The sequence below is a fragment of the Tachysurus fulvidraco genome, chromosome 10 (assembly GCF_022655615.1).
Source record: "Tachysurus fulvidraco isolate hzauxx_2018 chromosome 10, HZAU_PFXX_2.0, whole genome shotgun sequence".
In the NCBI taxonomy this organism is placed as follows: domain Eukaryota; kingdom Metazoa; phylum Chordata; class Actinopteri; order Siluriformes; family Bagridae; genus Tachysurus; species Tachysurus fulvidraco.
In genome coordinates, this window is record NC_062527.1 from 5,207,074 (window position 1) to 5,231,004 (window position 23,931).

General features: G+C 41.7%; 1 protein-coding gene and 1 non-coding gene across 6 annotated transcripts in view; both read right to left on the reverse strand.

The window, feature by feature from the left end:
• Positions 1–4,454: 4,454 nt before the first annotated feature.
• slc38a4 (solute carrier family 38 member 4) overlaps positions 4,455–23,931 on the reverse strand; it is a 36,442-nt gene continuing 16,965 nt past the window's right edge. For all 5 annotated transcript variants that reach the window (XM_027163838.2, XM_047819597.1, XM_047819598.1 and 2 more), the window contains 12 exons: positions 22,309–22,382; positions 22,046–22,138; positions 21,846–21,927; positions 20,725–20,807; positions 18,786–18,844; positions 18,003–18,266; positions 16,541–16,620; positions 16,360–16,460; positions 16,109–16,233; positions 8,609–8,753; positions 7,463–7,560; positions 4,455–7,146 (listed from right to left, as the gene is read on the reverse strand). In XM_027163838.2, coding sequence (XP_027019639.1) covers positions 7,042–7,146; positions 7,463–7,560; positions 8,609–8,753; positions 16,109–16,233; positions 16,360–16,460; positions 16,541–16,620; positions 18,003–18,266; positions 18,786–18,844; positions 20,725–20,807; positions 21,846–21,927; positions 22,046–22,138; positions 22,309–22,382 — 1,309 coding nt within the window. In that variant the 3' untranslated portion in view covers positions 4,455–7,041. The remainder of the gene's footprint in view (positions 7,147–7,462; positions 7,561–8,608; positions 8,754–16,108; positions 16,234–16,359; positions 16,461–16,540; positions 16,621–18,002; positions 18,267–18,785; positions 18,845–20,724; positions 20,808–21,845; positions 21,928–22,045; positions 22,139–22,308; positions 22,383–23,931) is intronic.
• Positions 22,789–22,952, reverse strand: LOC113654084. The gene has a single exon (XR_003443295.1). It is a non-coding gene; the product is annotated as a U1 spliceosomal RNA (small nuclear RNA).

Consider the following 23,931-nt stretch of genomic DNA (forward strand, 5'->3'; position numbering starts at 1 on the left):
TATCAAGTTGTAAAAAAATGCACAGCCTCCATTTTCTGTTTCCATTGAAAGATTGTTGGATTCTTTGAGAAATTCTCTACAGGGTCAAATAACACGATGCCTCAGTATGTTTCCACACACCTCTACTCAGAACTTACATGAAACGCAAGCAAGCACTAATAACACCGTTACAAATCTGGGAATTTGGTATGTAGAGTAAAAGTCACAGGTTTAATTTATATAAAGAACTACAAAATGCACAGTTAGGGTCGATATTCGATCATCGGAATTGTGTGTTCTGAGCGATTAGGTTCCCATTGTCTGTTTATGGAAGAAGAAGAAGCCTGAACACCCTCACTGCTCTCTGCAGGTCCCTGAGTAGCAGGCAGCGAGTGACGGGGTCAGTCCATCACACCACGCAGTCGGAGGTTAGGATCATAGCGGACTCCATCAATTCTGCTGCTGGACTGCTGATTTTAGCACTTTTGTCAGTAACTCACTAACATTTTACATGACTGCTGTGCAACTTTAAAGGCTGCTTGGGATACAGATCACTGGTTTCTTATTAATTAAACCTATTAAAAAATGATGAAAACCTTTTTTTGCATTCTTTATAAAAGGTGTGTATGTGTGTGTGTGTGTGTGTACACACCCCTGCACACAGATATTCACAGACTGTTCTTTTAGGCATATCACTAGCGTGTCCGTTCCTCGTACTAACACACCGAGGGCGTCCTCGGTATCTTTTTCTTGACGTCAGCACAGCACGCTAGTTAGAAGCATAGTTTGAACAATACATGTGGCTCTTCCTTGTCAAAGAAAAGTTTAACTGAGAAAATTCAAAAAGCCTTTCTGATCCAGTATAGTTTTGAATCCGAATGCTGTCTTTCACCTTTTCTTTCCTGCTGTGACGTGGCAGTGAAGGTGGAAGAACGGCAGTAGACCACATTTACTTTGACATTTTTTGCATTTGACTAGGACAACTCAGCTCTGTGTTGTTTTATGTAGCACCAGGGTTCTGGAGGACTGTACTGCATCAGCTATAAATGGTTGAAATGACAATAAAGGCTTCTTGACTCTTGACTTTACTTGAAACACTGATTCAGAGACAAAATCTATTTTAGGAGGTATATAGCACACAATGTTTTTTTTTTTTTTTTTTTTTTGTGTGAAGACAGCTAGTGACTCTATAGGAAGTTCATTGCATCACATCAGGTTCCACTGACATCATCCAAAAACACAACTACATTTCAGGCATTAGGCAGGTCCCACTATACAATGCAACTTATATTTATCCAATTTATCTTTCCAAACAATTGAGGGTTAAGGGCTTGTTCAGGAGTGGCAGATTGGTGGCCCTGGGATTCAAGCTCACAACTTTCTGACCAGTAAGCCAACACTCTAACCATTGAGCTACCACATCCCCAACACAAATCTTGTATCATGGGCACTGAAACGGGACAGCTGACAAATAGAAGGCAGGCAGGTGCCTTCTAATGGATTTTTTTCTGTTCCTCAATGACAAGACTGAACCTCATGTGATCATCTTCTACAACCTTTGAACCTTTGAGGTTTTTATGAATGACGAGATGCTTTTCTGCTCAGCATGGTTGTAAAGAATGATTGTATGAGTCACTCCTTCACTCCTTCCTTTCAGCTCAAACCCGATGGATCCATTCCCTTCCACTATGCTCCTTCCACTTCTGTCTTTCATTACCACTATCATCATTGAATTCATAGCATCTGGTCATGTACCAACTAACTTCAAGAGAGCTAGTATTATTCCCATCCTAAAGAAACCTGCTCTGCGTCCATCAGACATCAGTAACTACAGACTTGTAGTACAGTCACTTCTCTCGTTTCTTTCAAAGATTCTTGAACGCATTGTTTATAACCAACTGTCTGTCTATCTCTCACAGAACAACCTCCAAGATCCCAACCAGTCTGGCTCTAAAGCAGCTCATTCCACAGAGACAGCCCTTTTGGATGTCTCTGAGAAACTACATGCTGCTAGATCAGCCAAGCTGTCATCCTTCCTTATCCTCTTTGACCTTTCAGCAGTGTTTGATACGGTCAACCACAAGATCCTCTTGTCCACCCTTGGGAGACTTGGGATTTTCAGATCAGCATGGGAATGGTTTGCTTACTACCTGGAAGGACGCTCATATCAGGTAACATGGAGGGGAGTGATATCTGCTCCACGCCGTCTCTCCACTGGTGTCCTACAGGGCTCGGTACTTGTTACTCTTTTTCCCCCCCCTGTATACTCACTCTCTTGGTGAAGTTATTTCCTCACATGGTTCTCTTACCACTACTATGCTGATGATACTCAACTCTTTCCCACCCTCAGATACCACAGCTTCTGATCGGATCTCAGCATGTTTGGCAGACATATCATCGTGGATGATGCCTGATCAGTCAAAGCTCAAAAAAACTGAACTGCTGATCATCCCAGGTCATGATCTTGCATCCCTGCATAACAATCTGGTCTCCCCTTCAGTCACAGCTCGCAACCTTGCGGTTAACCATGGACAATCGACTGACCTTTTCCTCCTATGTTGCTAATGTGACTCGCTCATGTCAATTCCTTCTCTACAACATTAGAAGGATTTGGACATTTTTCTGTCCACACAGGCTGCTCAGGTACTTGTTCAGTCTCTTGTCATTGCAAGACTGGACTACTTGCAGCTCACTGCCTACCTATGAATGAAATTTGATTTCTGCAAATAATCCAAAATGCAGCTGCATGTCTTGTTTTCAACCGGCCTTAGTTCTCACATTCCACCCTGCTGCTGTGATCCCTCCACTTATCACCCCTTGCACTGCACCTTAAACATTCAGAGCTCCCAGCATTGCTCGACTGGTTCCACCATCTCTCAAGGTGAGAGGTAAGTATACTACAAGACTCTTTTCTGTTCTGGCACAAAGGTGGTGGAATGAACTTCCCCTAGGGGTCCAGATGGCTAAGTAAAAAAAAACAAAACCTCGACTAGCACTTTCTTACCTGTTTGTTGTACAGTATGTGTATATTTACTGTGTGAACAGTGATTTAGGCTCATGGTATCTTAAGTATGTAACCCAGTGAACCAGAGTTAATGCATCCAATTATAAAGACTTAAGCACTTATGAACATTGCTCTGTATAAGGGCATCTGCTAAATGCTGTAAATGTAAATATAAGTCTATCTTCTCTGCTTTCCTCTGATTTTTCTTATCAACAAAGCAAACTGGTTCTCAATCAATATTTTTTATTTTTCACACCAACTCTAGTGTTGCGTACATCCATGGTGTTTCCTCACCTTTATTAAGCTGTTTTAAGCTGTTGTTATACAACCGTTTGTTAGCAGCATAAAAATGGAAGCTAATATTATGTTTACGATGAGGTTGGTAGCACCGGTATCAGAGCTTTAGACTTCAACTTGCTATGTGTAGAGAAGTCTAGAAGCTGAGCAGTTTTTTATTAGCTGATCCAGGAGAGAGCTGTTCCATTAACTCCAGCAACATTTTCTGTTCTACAATGGAGAGTAATATGATCAGTGGTATCAAAAGCTGCACTAACCAGCAAGGACACATTACACTGACCAGAGCACAGTGGTAGGTCTAAACGCTCAAGTTTCTTAGGATCTTTGTTGTTTTTTTCTGGCTTCTTTAGTTAGAAGACCACGACTTAGTTGGAGTCACAGAACAGGGTCAGGCCTTATTCAGCGTCTCTGAAGCAGAGAGGGGCCTTGGTCACGGTCTTGAAGCCTTACTTCTCTAGTTTACTAACTGGCAATGTTAAAATAAATAAAATACATTGGTTATGTTAAAATGCCTCGAAGTGTTAATGAGTGTGTGAAACTGAATCAGCAAAAGAGGGTCAAGCAGGTTTGAAATTCTTACAGAACCAGTTGTTCTGTGCTGCACAATGACTGATGCGACACAATTATACACAAACAGATCTGCGTGTTAATGTTCATACTTCACAGTAGTAGTAGGGTGTGTATGTAATGAAGGTGGAGAGAGCAGAGTCCTTAGGTATGTGTGTATACAGGAAGCCAAAGATCAAAGAGAAACTGAGAGAACGCAAGAAAGTGTGTGTGTATGTGTGTGAGAGACTGAGAGAGGGTCTGAGTAAGTGTCTGAGAGAGAGAGAGAGAGAGAGAGAGAGAGAGAGAGAGAGAGAGAGAGAGAGAGAGAGAGAGCCTGAGTATGTGTGTGTGTGAGAGAGAGAGAGAAAGGGCCTGAGTAAGTGTGTGTGTGTGTGAGAGAGAGAGAGAGAGAGAGAGAGAGAGCTGGGGAATCATCAGTGTTAGGAGACTTGGAATCACCACATAGGCCTGGTGAGATGTTATTGGATAAAGGTGTGTGTGTTTAAGATCGGATTTCCTCTACCTATTATTGCTTTGTGACTAACACCGTTTATTTAGAGAGATTACACCCCCTAAAAAAAAAAAAAAAGGCCACAATTTGAACACCAAGACCAAACACAAGGAAGAAGTTTGTCTTTTTTATTTTTATATTACATATTATTGAAACAGCTTCAATGATACAAAAAAAACCTGACGGTAAATATGCAAATCACGTACAGTTGATCCACAGGAAGCAGAGCCGGCTTGGCCAACGACAAGCAAATGCTTCTTGTGGGTCTGATGGCACTCAGGTAGAAGAGTTGGAGAGACAAATAGAGCTCTAGCTGTGTGGTTGAGTTTCATCTGTGAAGGGGCTTCTAGGTTCGAACTTTGTGTCACAATCGGGAAATCGGTAAAGTGTACATCAGCAATAAATATGCAAAAACAGGTTGTTCTGAGGTATTAGGGAAAATCCGTACTGAACCCCTATACAAATGAAGCTGGACTCCTTTAAAAATACCTGAAGGGAAAGTCAAGGCACAGAGCTAAAGCCCATCCAGCATGACACTGACATCAGACACTAATCACACACACACACGCATACAGGTGCACACACACACACACACACACGCATACAGGTGCACACACACAAGGGCACAAAACACTGACAAAGTGACTACAGCTGAATTACAGTGCGGAAAAAGACTCCGTGTATATCCACCATTTTACAGGTGGACTGGACCCTGCCCCACAATCAAGGCATTACAGGGTGTACAAAAAAATGTACAAAAGGAGTTAAAGAAAGAGCAAGAGATGATCTTCAGCCAAATGCAGTACAGCCGTTCATGCTTCTGTTATGTACCAAACGAGTAGCTTCTTAAAAAGAAAGAAAAAAAATTGTTCATTGATAAAAACTACCAAGCAGGACACTAAATAACAGAAATACAATAATACTTTCTTCCTCAAAAATTTACAAAGCAAGCTCTAAAAGAAAGAAAGAAAGAAAGAAGTTAGTTGACTAAAAAAAGAACTAAAATACATCATAGTAAAAGTCATCAGTAAACACTCGAGATGATTTCCCTCATTTCCCTGAAGAAGCTCATGAAGTGTTTTATCTTGTAGATTATTTACAAAGAATATACAACTGTCAGAAAAGACCATGATTCCAAAACATGCACAAAATATACCATTTCGTTCGAAATATCTGTCTATGTCTATTTAGATCAACAAAAGATCTATAAATAATGTCCAAAAAAAAAAAAATCAGCACAAAATACAGTCAAATCAGCAGTGTTTGGTTTGTTGTCTGTTGGTCTCTGCACCAGATGAGGACACAGTTCCACTCTGACATGACTAATAAACCTTTACAGCGGCGTGGCACAACGATGGAAAAAATAAAACCCCCAAACAAACAAAAGACAAAACCAGATGTCGTTTGCTGGACATAATAAAATCAAAAGTTATTATTACTGAACCAAGAGAAAACTTTTTTGCGGGACAACAGAATAAAGAATTTGTTGAGGTGCACCGATTTACAGCACAGCACTACCAGCAATTCAGAAATTTCCTCCTGTAGAGCGTACGAGCGGATGACGTTCGCCTTCGCCATAGCTGAACGGTACGATGTGAAATGCTGAGCCGTCCTTCTTGCCTGCTCTGACTGTATTTAACTAAGCAATAGCTTTAGTGAAGTTTTTAATGAGGTGCCTGTTTAATACTAGTACTGAGACTGTTCACACGAGGATGATAACTGGAAGCCCGTTCCCGCGTCGAGCTCTCGGATTTCACTTTAAGGCCAAAAAAAAAGTCCTATTTTCGTGCCTCGGTTGTACGGTGTGACATTATCAGATCTGGAACAGAGCCGGATGTTCAGGAATCACACGCGGTATTTATTTATCAGGGATCCCGAAGATCCCCAAGGCCATAATGTTAGATTTGATTAAATTGAATAATTAAATCGAATATTATTTTGCATAGAGATAATTTGTCACTTTTGTTCATGCATTACAGAGTAAACGCAGTCAAAGCAAATTGAAGTAAACTCCACCGAGTCATGGAACATACACCACCACCATCGACGATATGGTGGTGAGCGTCCACTTAAAGGTGAAAGTTTGAGAGGAAATTTTTTGGCTCAGAGTGGAAAAAGAAGTAAAAAAAAAAAAAGGACCATTACCCTTGCAATGCAACCAATAAAACCCTTGTAAAAGATCGACTAACACTTATTTGATCAGATGACTAAGTTTTACATAAAAGAAACACAATGAAAAGTTTTTTGTTTTAGAAAGAGAAATCCGTCCCAAAAAAAAAAAAAGAAAAAAGAAAAGAAAACCTACTCCTAGCTAGCCTGTGTATTGGTGTCAATTGCGCCTGTCTGTGAACATACATATAAATCTTGAAAAGCAATCTAGAGGTGCTCTGTATCCATCGTGACGATGATGTCCTGAAGCACCATGGCATACTGTATTCCATTTTTTCTGCAGTGTCTGAGGCAGCCAGTTGAGGCTCTTTCTCTCTCTTTTCCGGTTCTCCTAGAGTTTGTATCCGCAAAGAGCGTGGCGTGCGAGATATTAATGGGTGACGAGGAGAACGTAATAAAAACAGAGAGAAAAAGAGATCACGTTGGCTGAATATCTGTCTGTGATGCTGCAATGCTGAGAAGGTGTCTTCTGCAACGTGTAGGTCACGTCGTATGCTTAACAATAACAACACTGTCTGAATAAACCCTCGGTTTAATGGCCACCTCCAGTTCCGGGAGGATTGTTGATCCAGTCAAGAATGATGAGAGACAAGCTGCCAATCATGAAGATGACGCCCATGATCAGGAAAATGGCTGCCTGTGGACACAAGGCAATGTTCAGATCAATAATTTAGCCAACGTCTAACAGAACTTCTAGACACCCTTCTGTTTTCTCTAGTGGTGATCTTACACAGGTTTGTGGGAAACCTGGAGTCTATCCCATGGGAGTCAGGTGCTGGATGGGATACGAAGATATCAACAGGCCACAATTGCGCACATATACACACACATGCACTACGAACAATTGAGAGATGCCGATCTCAAAGCATCTAGGATGTCCCGGAGCTACGAGGCAAACTTTCGGCCGCCCCCAAAAGACCTTGATATACTTTGTAAATCATGTTAGGACTTACTGATATCTTTTGGGTGGATCTGAATGGTATGCTCTTCACCAGGCGCAGGTAGAAAGCAGCAGGGAGGATGAAAATGAGCATGGTTGCAGCAGAGGAGCCTGGAGAAGGAAGAAAGTTATTATAAGTATGGTAACATGAACACCTTCAGGTCATCAATTACTATTTTAACAGCGGTACAGATGTACAGCTATAACAAATACATACAGATCTAAAACACCAGAGATCACAGAAGCTGTTTTTTTTTTTTTTAATATTATTGCATATGCAACACTTCAACATATCCGGCGTATTTAGAAACAGCCAGACGTTGCATATCTGTGTGGACTGAGGGGTGTTGAGAAACTACCCTGAACAAAACAAAATGGCTGGAACTCTGGTGTTTCATTATAACTTCATGGTAAGAATGCTAATAAAATAAGATTTGCCACATTTCTTAATTGTAGTTGGTTCAAATGGAAATATAAATGTATCTACACCGTCAGTACTACAGCCTAATAATAGTAATAGCCTCATCATCATCATCATCAGCAGAGAAGCTGCCACTGTTGAGTCCTTGAGCGAGAACCTTAAATTAAATCGAAATCTCTGTAGAAAACCAAATATAAATGTAAATACAATGTAGGTGATGCTAACTGCGAATTACGAGTATGAGAAATGACTTTCCAGCTAGGAAGGTACACATGAATCAAGGGAAAATTGGATACCAGAGGTTCTGAGATGGGAGGAGTACAGTTTCAGAGGTTTTGTTGATTTTTTTTTGTTGATTTTTATAATTGGAGCTAATTTTCAATGCTTGCTAATTTTAGACAGGTCTACATGTCTGGTACATTTTTCCAAAATAAACCTAAAAGTGAAATGAAACATGACTTATCAGTAATTAAAGCTACATGAAGTGAGATCATAATGATAGCATGTGAAGGCGATATAATGCCTCGACTGGGACAAACGTCGGCAGAATAGCCATGTAGTTATCCTGCTAGCTAGCTATATTATTCCAATAGGTTCTTTTGGTACGACTTCCATTTTAGCTATAAAATATCTAAGGAAAACCGACCTTTTAGTTACAGTAGCTATCTGGGGAAAATGCTACAACACCGTAAAGAGTTAGCTTAAGAGACGCTGCACACACTGTAAAACACGACTTACCTATAAAGCCGAAAATATCTCTGATTGTCGGGACAAAGATGACGAGAAGATTGTTGAAAGCCAAGATGGCGGCAGCAATGAGGATATGTCGGATCCAGCTGAATTCTCGCTCAGCAAATAGCAGTGTGGTGATAGAAGAGCGAATCTAAAAATATAGAAAATTGAAGGTCAGCTGCAAATCGTTGACCTAAGAAATGGTTCACTGTTAAAAATTGAGTTCAGAGACTTTATCAGAGGTTCAGGGAAGACAGGATATTGTGGTTTTGTGCTTGACTAGACAAATTGAAACGTGCAGGAAGCAGATTTTCAGGGTATTCAAACCTTCTATGAGGATAAAGCAAGAGAATATCGAAGTAAACCTGTGCAAAGCTTTTTTTTATTAACTTTTTCATTTCAAACAGAATCCTTTTCATTTTAACAAAGACAACCAGACTCCCTAATTCAGAGAAAACCTCAGTCTTCAGCCTACATCCATGGTAGTAGCAGTTAGCTGTGGGAAGTTTATTTCCCCAGCATGCCTTCCACAAGTGTTGACAACACTTACGTACACAACAAAATGTCAAGACCGAAAAACAAGTTGGACAAGAATATTTCACTACAGGTTTACGAGTATAGCTTTTAGAAGTTATGTTAATGTACATCAATGACGTGCACTTTTTAATTTAGCTAGCTAGCATGAGAAAGTCTGCGTATGTAGCTAGTCAGCTTGTTTATTTACCAAGCCTGATGCTCTTTCAATGCCATGTTGTGTTTTTTCATATTAAACAAATAGATTAAGGGCTAAACAACACGCCATTTTGTGTGCCAACAGTAGCAGCAAGTGGATAACTGAGTGCAGTTAATGAGCTGAAGCCAGGTCACAGGACTGAGCACTGAGCAGCTCAACACTTAGGCCTGGGAAAGCTAATGCACTGGGGGAAAGTTCACCAGCAGGAGGTGAGCAGGAATCCTTACAACAAACCCCCACATGACTGACACACACACACACACACACACACACACACACACACACCTCACTGTGCTGAGCTGTGAAATGTACTTCAAGAGTTGCATCAGCCACAGGAGGAAGCGTGGCTCAGCTTGTATTGTGTACTTTCATTTTACTGTCCTCGCTGCACAGTTTAAACTAGATTACGATTTTATTGAACTTCCTCAGTGCACAGACACCCGAAAGAAACAAATAAAGTCGAGTCACAGAAGTGTGTGATTAAGATAAATGACAATATTTATTGTGTATATGTAATCACTGCAATCTAAAATAGCACTGATAAGCCCTTTTTATCCAGCGAGCAAAACTGTTTGACTTTTTATGCTTTTTTTTTTTTATTATTATTTTATTTTATTTGGCATATTGTCAAGCAATTCATTGGCTGTCTGCAAAGTTACTGTTACATAGTAAAGATATAGAACACATAATAAAAGTGACTGGGTTGAAAGTTTCATGGTGTTGAATTGAACTGCTACAGAATATACTGATTGTAAATCCTCAGACTCTCACTGTATTGTGTAAATGACTAAGATGGAGAGTTAAATATATATAAAATGTGGTTTTAATTATAAAAAGGTTCTTTAGTCGTGTCTTAGAGGCAGTTCTGTGTAAAGCAATACAATGACAAAAGACTCCAGGCTGTTTAAGAGGACTTATTTATCTAACGAACCCTTAAAGAGCCCCTGCAGAAACTCCAAAACACACACACACACACACACACACACACACACACACACACACACACACACACACACACACAAGATTTTCCAATTAATAGTAGAAAGTTTGAAAAACAGACTTGAATAATGAGGTGATGATTATTTTCACTTAAGAGTGTAATTTTTTCTCTCTCTCTCTCTCTCTCTCTCTCTCTCTCTCTCTCTCTCTCTCTTGTTCTCTCCCCTAGTGAGGTGTCTAGGTTGTATTTTTAGCAGCTTAATGCCAGTGTTCCTCTTTTGTACATTAAAGAACTGTTACTTGTTGGCATCTGGGTGTGACATTTCGGTTGCTACAGTGCTTGGGACTGAAAAATTTGGCATCTACTGGTGAACAGTAAAGAGCCTTTAAAGTGGATGCATGTGTGATCTTTGTCCAGTGCTGCGTGTTCTCTCTCTCTCTCTCTCTCTCTCTCTTCTCTCTCTCTCTAGTTACTAAGGAGGTGAAGAATGTGGCAACAGGCCACTGTAATACATCATGGGACACCGTTGAGAACATCTCACTTTATCCCGTTACCCTAATTAAGCCCCAGAACTCCGACATAAATGGAAACGAGTAAAACTAGGCTGGACTTTAATATGTAATGATCAGCACTGTGTTAGAATTAGTACACGTTAATCCTAAACTAAAGCTGGTTTTAGTGCTGTACTGATTAGCTATGGAGCTAATCCATCTGCTCCAAATATATTCGGTATATATATATATATATATATATATATATATATATATATATATATATATATATATATATATATATATATATTCAGAACCTACACCTGCAAAAACTCAAAAGAGCTACAGTGCCTAGACACACCGACACGGGTCCAGCAAGATCATGAACAGAGCAGATTTCAGAGCCATTTGCCTTCTCGTACTCCTTTTACCGGTAATGAAGTGCTGTCCAAATATATGCAAAATAAACTTTGACTATAAAAAAAGGGGGCATATTATCACCTCTTTTTCCACCATCGTGTCGCTCTCTCCACCATTTCTTTCCTTCTCTTTTTCTCCTATTTTCTCTTTCTCCGTTTCATCCATTCTCTCTCTCCTTAGCTCCCATTTTTACTCTCTCTTTCTTCTTCTCAGCTTCCCTCTCTCTCTCCCATTTTTTCTCTCTCTTTCTCCATACCATTGGCTGGAGTCTCGAACCACTTGTAGACTATCACGACGTCTATGAACAGCGTTTTGTGTCGTTCGGCTTTGTGCTCGGCTCTTCATCAATGAACATATGAAGACTCTGGCAGGAAGGAATTAGAGTTAAGTCTGTAACGAACTCAGAATTGACTCTGACCCGTTCGATCCTCAGGAGCTCTTCTTTACACAATTCCACTCAACTATAAACTGTTGTAGAAAGGAAATTCTTCAACATTTATTACATTATTTATGTATACTGGTTCCTCTCAAGGTTTTTTCCTCACCACGCTCACCTCAGGCTTGTTCATTAGGGATAGATATTAGACAAAAATTATTCATTTTAAACTTTACCGAAGCTTAGAAAGGTAATACAAATTGCTTTGAGGCAAGGTCAGTTTTTAAAAGCTCTATACAACTAAATTGAAATTTCACAGAGGAATAAAAGCTCAGTAAGCATTGAGCATTAGCCATGTCCATGAGAAAGTTTTTTTTTTATCATTCTTTATCACTGTTACTAAGCCAAGGACACTGCGGCCTGGAGACACAGCAACTGTAATCTCTCTTTGTCTCTCTCTGATCTTTCAGAAATGCAAAGGACACAGACTACCGAGAAATCACAATGTGCCTCATGTATATTTGACTCTTAATATAAGTGCCATCTTTTACCCTCTTCTCTAATACGCTCCAGATTCCTAACATGTAGCATCGCTGTCTGCATAAAGAGGATGAACTGAAAGACTTTTCAGTCATCCAGGTTATATTTTAGCTGCAAAAGTTCTAGTTTCATGGTAGAAAAGGGCAATCTGACTTGTGGTAAAGATATTTTGTCACTTATCGTATACTCAGTGATAAGTGGAAGAACATCTAAACATCATCTGTTGCCTTGTGTTTCTGCAGACGACCTACAGTAATATTGCTCTAACATGCTTATAGCACTCCAAGTGGCAACCGAACACCATTACATTATCTGATGCCAGGCAAGGCCACACACACACACACACACACACACACACACACACACACACACACACACACACACACACACACACACACACACAGCACAGCACCTGATCACTACAATGGAATATTCCACTCGCCCTCACTGTCTGAACCCCCCCTCTCTCCCTCCCTCCCACGGATCTCCTATACGCATGCCTGCAGTCACGATGAGCCCATGAAAGTGTCCTCATGCCCTTCACAAGTCACAGGATCATACTGTATTCCACAAAACTAGCCACAGATGCTGTTTCTTAATGGATTCGGATTTCTATTCAATACTACATTAAAAGGTTTAAGGGTTTAGAGAAGAACGCTGCATGTTGTCATTATTTATCATGCTAATTTATTTGAGTCTTAAAGCAGCTTTACAGAAGGAAAGAAACAGAATAAAAATGGTAAAGTTCAAAATTAAATTACTCACTCTCTAATATCTGTCCCTAATGAACAAGCCTGAGGTGATTGTGGTGAGTAAAAACTCCCTGAGGTGATATGAGGAGGAAACCTTGAGAGAAACAAGACTCCAGAGGGAACCTCGTCTTCATTTGGGTGACGCTGGACAGAAAATAACGTACAGTAAATGTAAATAATGTCCTTTCTACAACAGTTTGTAGTCGAATGGAATTTTGCAACTAACAGGTCAGCGTCATTACCGAGTTCATCTTCAGAGTCTTTAAATGTTAAGTCCTCATGTTAGTTGTGGTTTTAAATACCAAAGTCGGTTATATCTATGCCGGTATGATGCAAAGGACATCCGCATAACGTCAGGGTGGAAAGACACCACACCATTAACATAATCCATTGCATTGTTCTTGTGTTTCATGCAGAAATATGTGAGAAGTATTTCATTCAGAGCATTATTATGCTTTGCACTAAACCTTGTGAGATACAGCTGCTATACTGGATGCCTGACAGCTCCAGAGTCTGTGGTTAGTGTCTCTGCACTTTGTTCCTGACCGTGTGGTTATTCGGTGTCCTCGTACCTCGTGAAAACGTGCCAGTAGTCGGACAAGCTACACTAAATGTGAACGTGTGTGAAAATGGTGCCCTGCCATGGTGCAATATTGGCTCTGGATACACCCAGATCCTGACCGGGATAAAGCAAATACTGTACCACGGGTGAGAGAGTGCGGAAACCACACACAAACACACACACACACACACACACACACACACTGAACTGTATTGAGCACAACATACACACATCATCTGCATGGACTGCACAGGCCTACACAAAACACACACTGACACATCATACTGTTTACATGCTGCTAACAATCCATCAAACTGTTTACATGCTGTTTTGCACTTTTCTGCCGTTTTGCACAAACTATCCAACATTTCAGCCGTTTTTGCACATATTGTACAATATCTCAGCCATTCCGCTCATGCTATATAATATTTCAGTCATTTGCTGTTTTTTTGCACAAATCTATATATTATCCCAAGGACCTGCTGCTAAGAAACTGTTTTCATTCTAATGTTACTGCACGAAACATTGTTTGAACATTCAGTATTCACACACAGTATTTACACTGGTCGGTCGGCGTGGTTTCTGTTTATTGTCTTTTGTGTATTGTAGTCTTTGTATTGTCTTGTAACTTTTTTCTACATTGTTTTTTGTCCTGAACTGTTTGTCTTGTCCTGCACTATTTGCACCAGGTTGCACAGTTGCACTTTATGTGGCTAAGACTACTTACAAGTCCTTAGTCCTGTCTTTGTTTTATGTAGCACCATGATCCTGGAGAAACATTTTCTCATTTCACTATGTAATGCAACAGCTATATATGGTTGAAATGACAATAAAAGCGACTTGAATTGCGCACACACACACACACACACACACACACACACACACACACACACACACACACACACACACACACACACACACACACACACACACACACACACACACACACACACACACACACACACACACACACTATTAATAGTTTATGAGCAAATGCTCACAGCCAAAAACTATTCTGAGCAAATTCCTAAAGTCCAGATTTGATTGCACAGTTGCACCCCCTAGTGGACAGTACAATTTACAGGAAGTCTGTCTCTTAAAAAGTTCTTTTAAAGTCTTTTATTCTTACTTATTCATATAATCCTCCATAAAAGCTTGTTTTAAACCTTTTTCGGTTCCAACACATTTTAACTTTTAAAGGTAAAATAAATGGGGGAAAAAAAAAATCACAGACTGTACTGCACATGCTGGATGGGAAAGCATAAAGATTGTTAAAAAAAAGCTGTTTCTGATAAAGGTTAACATGCACACAAGGTGGTGTGGGAATATTTTTATATCATGTTCCTGACATCGATATGAACGCAGTATATCTGACAGTTTTGATCTTGGTGGATTATTTGGCTGGTTCCCATTTTTGTTCTATTAATTGATTCTCTTTTTAGTTACTGAGTTACAGGTTAAAGTTTAAGTGTTAATGCGTATCGCTGGATGGCTGCATCGATAATCATGTCAATGGAAGGCACTGATAAGGACTGTAAAACAAACGTGTGTGTGTGTGTGTGTTAGTCAGACCCAAACAGGGCCCCAACATCACACTCCTGCTACTGTCAGTGCTCTAATATAGCTGTGACTATGTAGGGCCCCCCGACCTTGGTGACCAATCTCACCCTCCCTGCCCTCCCGACTACATAAAACACAAGCACAGCAACACGTCAGGGGCAGAAGGACAGACGCACGGCCACTCAGACACATTCTATATATTCAAGAGGGAACAAAGTGGGTTTTTAAGTCGGGACAAAACACGCAGTTATTCAAAAATCTCACAGAGGTCACGCTGACAACGGACAAACAGCATTTGTAAACCAGTCTGATATTTTGGACATAACTCCTAAACATTTAAATGTCACCACAGATGTAATTAAAAACCAACATCAGCAGCGCCGAATATTCTAAATATAGTAACGCCTTTCAGAATAACTCAAGTGCCGGTAGCGAACACGGGCTCTGCTTCGTTTGTTCCATCAGCCACACAGACACAATCTCAAGTATAACATTTTCCAATTCAGTTCATGTTAACAGTAAACTTAATGTGAAGCGTTAAATATTGATTCAGATTCTAAACTTCTGGTAAAAGCTGCTTTGAGCAATGTTCAATTGTACAGAGATAGGTTTAACTGACCTACTGCAATCGTACGATAGGAAAAACTAGCGATTTTTTTTTTTTTTACTTGATGCACAAATGTTTTTGTGCGTTCTCAAACTGCTGACGTGGCTAACAAAGCTGTAGTCCTTGAGCCTGTAAATAATTTAAGCTTTAAGCATGTAGAATCTTAAAGTTTTCAATAAGACTGGAATGAATGTACTGCTGAGCCTTGGGATGTGATTGGATAGGTTTTTTTTGTAGAGAAGAGAAGATTCATGAGCTAATCCATATGTATGTGTGTATGAAGAAGGCTACGCTGATTGTTTTTTTGTTTCAAAGCGATCCTTTATTACATATCAATCGTGGCGGTTTGGTGATGATACAGAAGAAGTTGCATGTGAACACTTTATAATGCATATACAGTATATAATGATACTGTATAAGCAGCTGTTTCTGCCTCGTGCTGTTGTTTCTAAATAGATTAGCAATAAAAAAAAAAGATGCTCGGTGACCATGTATCACTGTGTTTGTGTGTGTGTGTGTACTCACAGGGAACAGGACGATGGGGACGGTGAGCGTTACAGCAGTCAGCACGGCGAGACGCACACACAGAAGCATCGTGTCAAACTTATAAACCTTGGTAAAGGTGTGCAGCAACTCTGCCTCTACGTTATCTGTGTGTCAAAGTGTGTGAACAATAAAAATAAAAAATCAATAAAAATCACGTCTGATAATCTCATACCTATGACATGTATGTTATGGTGTGTGTGTGTGTGTGTGTGTGTGTGTGGAGGACGTACCGTAGAACGTCAGGTACCCAAACAGCGCTGACAGCATGTACATGATCAGCATCGCCAGAATCGACAGGTTCGAAACACTTTGCATTTTCTTTCGAGTGCGACTGTAAAAAATGTCAAAGTTTAGTTTGTGGTGTTGTTGTTTTCTTCTCTCTACAGCAGCGAGGTATGAAACCTTACTCACTCTTTGAGTTCACTGTAAATGGGAAGGACTTCCGGGTGACACACAAAGGCGAAAGCCAGGATAGGAACCGTGTACGCAGTCTGGAGGGATGAGAGACAACAGAGTCATATAAAAAGGAATTAAATACTTTTACAGACAGTGTTACAAAGAAATAAGCGTTGATGCGTCACCACATCACTTTATCGATTAACATCATGACCTGAAAAGTTCATTTATTCATCTTAAGTGTAATTTTATGAAAAAACAACGTCATGATTTTAACCACTTACATTGGCACAACATGTAAATAAACATCGTATTTTGCACCTCGGTCGTGGCCGGCCCGAGACTCGAACCCACAACCTTAGGATTACGAGTCAGACTCTCTAACCATTAGGCCACGGCTTGCCCCATTTCGCACCGTATGACACCCAATAAGCTTTTTTTTCTACATTTAAACATGCAAGTGTTGTATTTTCAACCTGCAGAACAACATCAATGCATCGTAACACGCCCAAGTAGAAATGGGTAAAATGGGGGAAATCAGAGCCATATCTCACTCATTTACAACTGAACTCATTTAACAGAGACCGCTGATGAATTGCCTGGTTTTTTTTGCATCAATGTTTCTTTTTCTCACAGGCGAAAGAGACATACTGTCTAGGCCATAGTAGCTTTTGTGGGGGGAAAAAAAACTGAAGGGATAATCGAACAAAAGAAACTATACTAATAAAAGTTCTCATCTGTCATCGTCCTGTCAGTCATCGCATCTCACAGGAGAGGCTCGTGTCACTCGCCTGCCGTCATGTGACTCCTTCTCTGTGCTGTGACTGCGGCTCATGCTGGACGGAACGACGCGTCACTTTTCATCCGTTGGGTCTATTGTTAAGACTGAACTACATTTATTCTAGACATGTATTTTTCACACTAGGCTACTTGAAGGCCTGGAACAAATTACAGTACCTTGCGCCAATTGTGTAGACTCGAAGCAAGGAAAAGACAAATACCTTTATCTTAGACAGGATGTAGGGTCGACATTGTTGCTAGGTATGATGTATTCCTTTGAATAGAGTCTATTATAAGCCTTCACATACATATCTTAACATAGTGAATACTTTCTTTTTTACTTTCATGAACTCACCGTCATCCCCGGTCTTCACCTCAACACATTTCTTCATGGCTAAAGTAACTCTTAAATCTCTTAAAACTTCTCCTCATTACTCCTAACACCATTGACCTTAAAAGCTCATTTAAGGGTTAGGAGGCCTCGTGAATATCTTTACTAGGATCTTCTCTTGAATTTCAGAGGAAACGCACACATTACTAAGAATTCCTCCATTTTCATTTCTCATAGAGTTTCATTTCTCAAGACACCTGCTCCATCCTGATACTCTGAAATTTTTTGAACGAACTATTAATGAATGAAGCCATCTTTGTTGTACTAAAATACGGATGGCTTATTAAATACACCATGAGCTCTCACCTGAGAGTTGAACACAAAGTATTTAGGTGTGCACATGTCCTCGTAGTCGTCCGCATGAGGGCTGTAATGGATGCCAGACGCAGGTACAGCGGAAGAATGGGGGTCCAGGGGACTGCTGCTCACGTCTGCTCGAGAAAACTCCATCAGAGCTGAGTGGTTATGCAACGCATAGGGATTCATCAGCTCTGAACCGTTTAGACTCATGTTAGCAGAGTGGTGGAAGAACGGCAAGGGACATGGGAGCAGGGTCTTCTTATAGATCAGCTGAAACATTAAAAACACAGGAGTTATAATGCATCAGGTTTTGGGGGGAGAGAGAGAGAGAGTGTGTGTGAGAGAGAGAAAGAGAGCGAGAGTGAGCGAGAGAGAGAGTGAGTGTGTGTGTGAGAGAGAGCGAGAGAGAGAGTGTGTGTGTGTGTGTGAGAGAGAGAGAGAGAGTGTGTGAGAGAGAGAAAGAGAGCGAGAGTGAGCGAGAGAGAGAGTGAGTGTGTGTGTGTGTGAGAGAGAGAGCGAGAGAGAGAGTGTGTGTGTGTGTGTGAGAGAGCGAGGAAGAGAGCGAGAGAGAGTGAGTGCGTGTGTGTGTGAGAGAGAGAGAAAGAGAGCGAGAGTGAGAGTGAGCGAGAGTGAGAGTGAACGATAGTGAGCGAGAGTGAGAGTGAGAGAGAGAGTAGCAGTGTAAGTCTTTTTAAAACTGTTCAAACAGCCCAAATCTCTGATTTACTCCAACTTTGGACTGTTTTGTCAAAATGAAAAAAGAAAGAAAGAAAGAAGACAAACACTTACCACACCCAGAAAGAAGACCATACAGGAGAGAGAGAAGCCGCTGGTGTAGCCCAGGTAACCTGCACAATAGTGGGATAGACACACATTTACATTTACAGCATTTGGCAGAAGCCCTTATCCAGAGCGACGTACAGAAGTGTTTACGTCTCTCACATTGACTACATTAATGCTGGGTCACTAGGTTACATACTTAAGATGCCACGAGTTTAAAACTTTTGTTCAAAGTTACAATGAAAAGGTGTCAAAGGTTTTAAGACACAAACATAAGACACACACGTACACACACACACACGCGCGCGCACGCACGCACACGTACACACACACACGCGCACGCACGCACACGTACACACACACACGCGCACGCACGCACACGTACACACACGTACCCCCCCACACACACACGTAAAACCCTCCCCCCCCACGTACCCACACAGACACAATGCATCAAAAACACGAGCAGGTGAAGAGCAGCAGGACTTACCCAGGTTACCCCCCCCCCACACACACAAACACATACACACACACACACACACACACATACCCACACACACACACACATACCCACGCACACGTACCCCCCCCCACACACGTACACACACACAGACGTACACACACACAGACGTACACACACACAGACGTACACACACACAGACGTACACACACACAGACGTACACACACACAGACGTACACACACACACAGACACAATGCATCAAAAACACGAGCAGGTGAAGAGCAGCAGGACTTACCCAGGTCCCCCCCCCCACACACACACGTACCCCCCCCACCCACACGTACCCACACACACACGTGTGCCCACACACACGCGTGCCCACACACGCACGTGCCCACACACGCACGTGCCCACACACGCACACGTACCCCCACACGCACACGTACCCCCACACGCACACGTGCCCACACGCACACGTGCCCACACGCACACGTGCCCACACGCACACGTGCCCACACGCACACGTGCCCACACACACACGTGCCCACACACACACGTGCCCACACACACACGTACGCACACACACACGTACGCACACACACACGTACGCACACACACACACACACGTACCCACACACACACACACGTACCCACACACACACACACGTACCCACACACACACACGTACCCACACACACACCCACGCACACGCACCCACGCGCACGCACACGGACCCACACACACACACACACTTACGCACACACACACACACGTACCCACACACACACACACGTACCCACACACACACACACGTACCCACACACACACACACGAACCCACACACACACACACGAACACACACACACACACACGAACACACACACACACACACGTACCCACACACACACACACGTACCCACACACGTACCCACACACACACACACGGACCCACACACGAACCCACACACGTACCCACACACGTACCCACACACGTACCCACACACGTACCCACACACGTACCCACACACGTACCCACACGTACCCACACACGTACCCACACACGTACCCACACGTACCCACACGTACCCACACGTACCCACACGTACCCACACGTACCCACACGTACCCACACACACACACACACGTACCCACACACACACACACACGTACCCACACACACACACACGTACCCACACACACACACACACACACACACACACACACACACGTACCACACCACACACACACACGTACCCACACAACACACACACGTACCCACACACACACACACACGTACCCACACACACACACACACGTACCCACACACACACACACACGTACCCACACACACACACACACACACGTACCCACACACACACACACACACACGTACCCACACACACACACACACGTACCCACACACACACGTACCCACACAGACACAGTGCATCAAAAACACGAGCAGGTGAAGAGCAGCAGGACTTACCCAGGTTCTTCAGCAGGGCCAGGGGCAGAATAACTCCAACAGAGACGAACACCACCAGGTAATTCCCATTCAGATACCACTCACTACAGCAGAGAAGAAACCCCATGAGCGCTTCAACTCACACACACCCTTCACTACAGAAACCTCACACAAAGGTCAAACTGTTTAAGCTTCATCAGAACCACAGAGCAACAGTAAAGCCTTTGAACAATAAATAAATGTAGACACAGATTACTTGGGATTGAAGCTCTGGATTTTCAGTTCATTAAAAGGCACAAAAAGCTTCCTGGGTTCAAATCTTCTACAAGTTTTACCAGTCTGGTACAACGGATTATGTTCAATGTCTGCAAGCAGCAACGATTAAGCGTTTTATATCACAGTTCAAATGGATTTTTTCCCCAAATCCTCTGACTTTCTAATGCAGAGTCTGACTCGCATCTGAGGTTAGAATTATATGCAGAAATGTATGACCTTAAAGACTTGATGCTTTCAAGCTACAAAGTGTGTGAGAGAAAGAATCAGACAGAGAGAGAGAGAGAGAGAGAGAGAGAGAGAGAGGAACTGAGTCGGGGAGAGGGTGGGGGGGGAAGAAAGTGTGTTAGAGACAGATTAGAGAGCATATAGTTCCTAAAAAGCATATTTGGCACTGCGTGTAATTGTGTGACAAGCTGGCTAACTTTAGGAAGTGGTGCTATTTTTCTCTTCAATACAGTGAAGTTGTATAGTTGTGTAAAGTTTTTTTTTTAATGGATTGATCAAAAGCAAATTCATATCATATCCATAATTATGGGTTTTCTATTTTCTATTTATTTATTTATTTGTTTGTGTTTGTTTGTTTGTGTTTGTTTGGTTGCACTTATATTCAGCTTTGAACATCTGGTCACATCTCACTCCAAATTGGTGGTTAATATGAAGCTCATATGAAAATACACACTATATTCATATATATATGTTCAAAGTAAACGTAGATATCAAATGACAAAATGGTAAAAAGTGCCACTTTGTGCGGCCATGTTTGTCCAAGTTTCTGAGGTATAAATTATTATTATTTTTTTAAATTCTTTGTTCTAGGTTTGACCTGATTTGGATCCCAGCATGTTTAACATGTTGTCGCCACTCACCCAGAGAGCTCCTCTAGTCCCATGAAAGCTCGGATAACCTCCGGCAGCTCGTATTTCACTATGAACAGGTAGCTGGACATGGCTGAGTGAAGACAATTCAAACAAGTGTAAAGTCCAAATCAACTGCAATATCATATCATATATACAGTATATTTTTTATAACAGAAGAGTAAAGACTGAAACATGGCTCTTCTTCTCACCTCCAATATTCTGCATGATTATAGACCCAAACGCTGCCATTTTCCCCGGCCACCCGAACGCCCTCTCACCCAGTGTTTCATATATAAGGGAGCCTGAAAATAAATAAATAAATATATATATATAAATGTTTAAAAAATTATATGTAACAAAATAGCCCAGAACACCCATACAATGCCATTTTTATCTTTAGCTAGCAACAGAAAGGAACACGCCTACGATATCAGTTATACTCGTATGTGTGTGTGTGTAAGTTCATTCTTACCTCCTTCTTTAGCTGTTACAAGCAGTAGGTGAATGGAGTAGAGCGACAGAATAGCAACAGCAAAGAGGAGAACACTGCAGGACAAAAAAAAAGCAGATGTAGACATAAACATTGTTTCCCCATCACAAGAAATAACATGTCAAAAGCCTAAAATATATATTTACTGTATATATAGTGACGTGACATACGGCTAAGTACGGTGACCCATACTCCAAATTCGTTCTCTGCATTTGACCCATCCAAAGTGCACACACACAGCAGTGAACACACACACACACACACACACACACACACCGTGAACACACACCCGGAACAGTGGGCAGCCATTTATGCTGCGGCGCCCGGGGAGCAGTTGGGGGGGTCCGGTGCCTTGCTCAAGGGCACCTCAGTCGTAGCCGGCCCGAGACTCGAACCCACAACCTTAGGATTACGGGTCAGACTCTCCAACCATTAGGCCACGACTTGCCCCTCAAAACAAAACAGGGTAAAGCACGAATGCAGTCCCCCACTATCAGAAATTATGCAGTCGAGATTCCCGCATTTGGAGAATTCGCAATGGTCAGCACAGCCCGAGTGCAATGGCTGAGCCTCGCTTTGGGCAAACCACCTCCTTGATCATGGTATTGCCCCTGCCAGGTAAGGATATATATATATATATATATATATTAGGTATTCCAGTGCACTTTAATCTGTGTGAAGCTGCACATCATGGGTTAACCGACTGTGGTATGGAGGTTATTTTTGAGTATACATTCAGTACAGGCCATCAATCTCCCCTTACATTCTAAAGTCAACCTGTATATTCCTGTCCACCTAAATATTTGATATCGTTCGCACTGTTAAAGTGAAGATGACAGAGTGCTGCTTGTGTAAAAGAGAGCAGAAGGAGAAAAAAAAGAAGAAGGTGTTGAAGGGAAGCCTGAGTATCTGTCACTGATAGTTCCCAGGCACCAGAAGCCTATAAACAGAACAGAAATAGCCACGTGACGCAAGCGAGAGTAGAAGAGCGACGGAGACGAGGCCAAACGCTGACCCGCTAGTTAGGTGAGAACGGGATACAGCACAGATTAAGGCGTCTGCGTCGTTCTCCTGCTATGAGGGAATACGTGAGGACACGGATAAGGTTAGGGCAAGCTCACGGTAAAACGGACACGGAAACATGGCTCTGGGACGGAAACTGTGCGCTCTGGGACGTAATCTGCAGGAGCTTTGAGACGGAGGCCACTGATGGGAAGTTCCTTAGCTGAAAATAGCACCGGTGTGTGTTACGTTAACAATCATGGTGGTGCGCTAACGTCATATACAGAACACAGACATGAAGATCACAAAGTAAAGTAATGTTAAAAAGAAAATGGAAAAAAAAAAAATGTTTCCTTGAATGCTATCATTACAATATATTATTATTTGAAGAAACCGTTTTAAACACTAATTCTAAACAGTTGCACCCCAAAAAAGTTCAGATTGACATGTTTAAACTGGCCTTTAAATAATTCAATAAATAAATAAATGAGTATTAACAATACCGTATACTTGAAGTGCATAAAGCAGTTCCTTGTAGTTTTACGGAAAAGTATTTCCAGAATGGTGCATTTTGTTGCATCATGTTAAATATACGTTAAATAT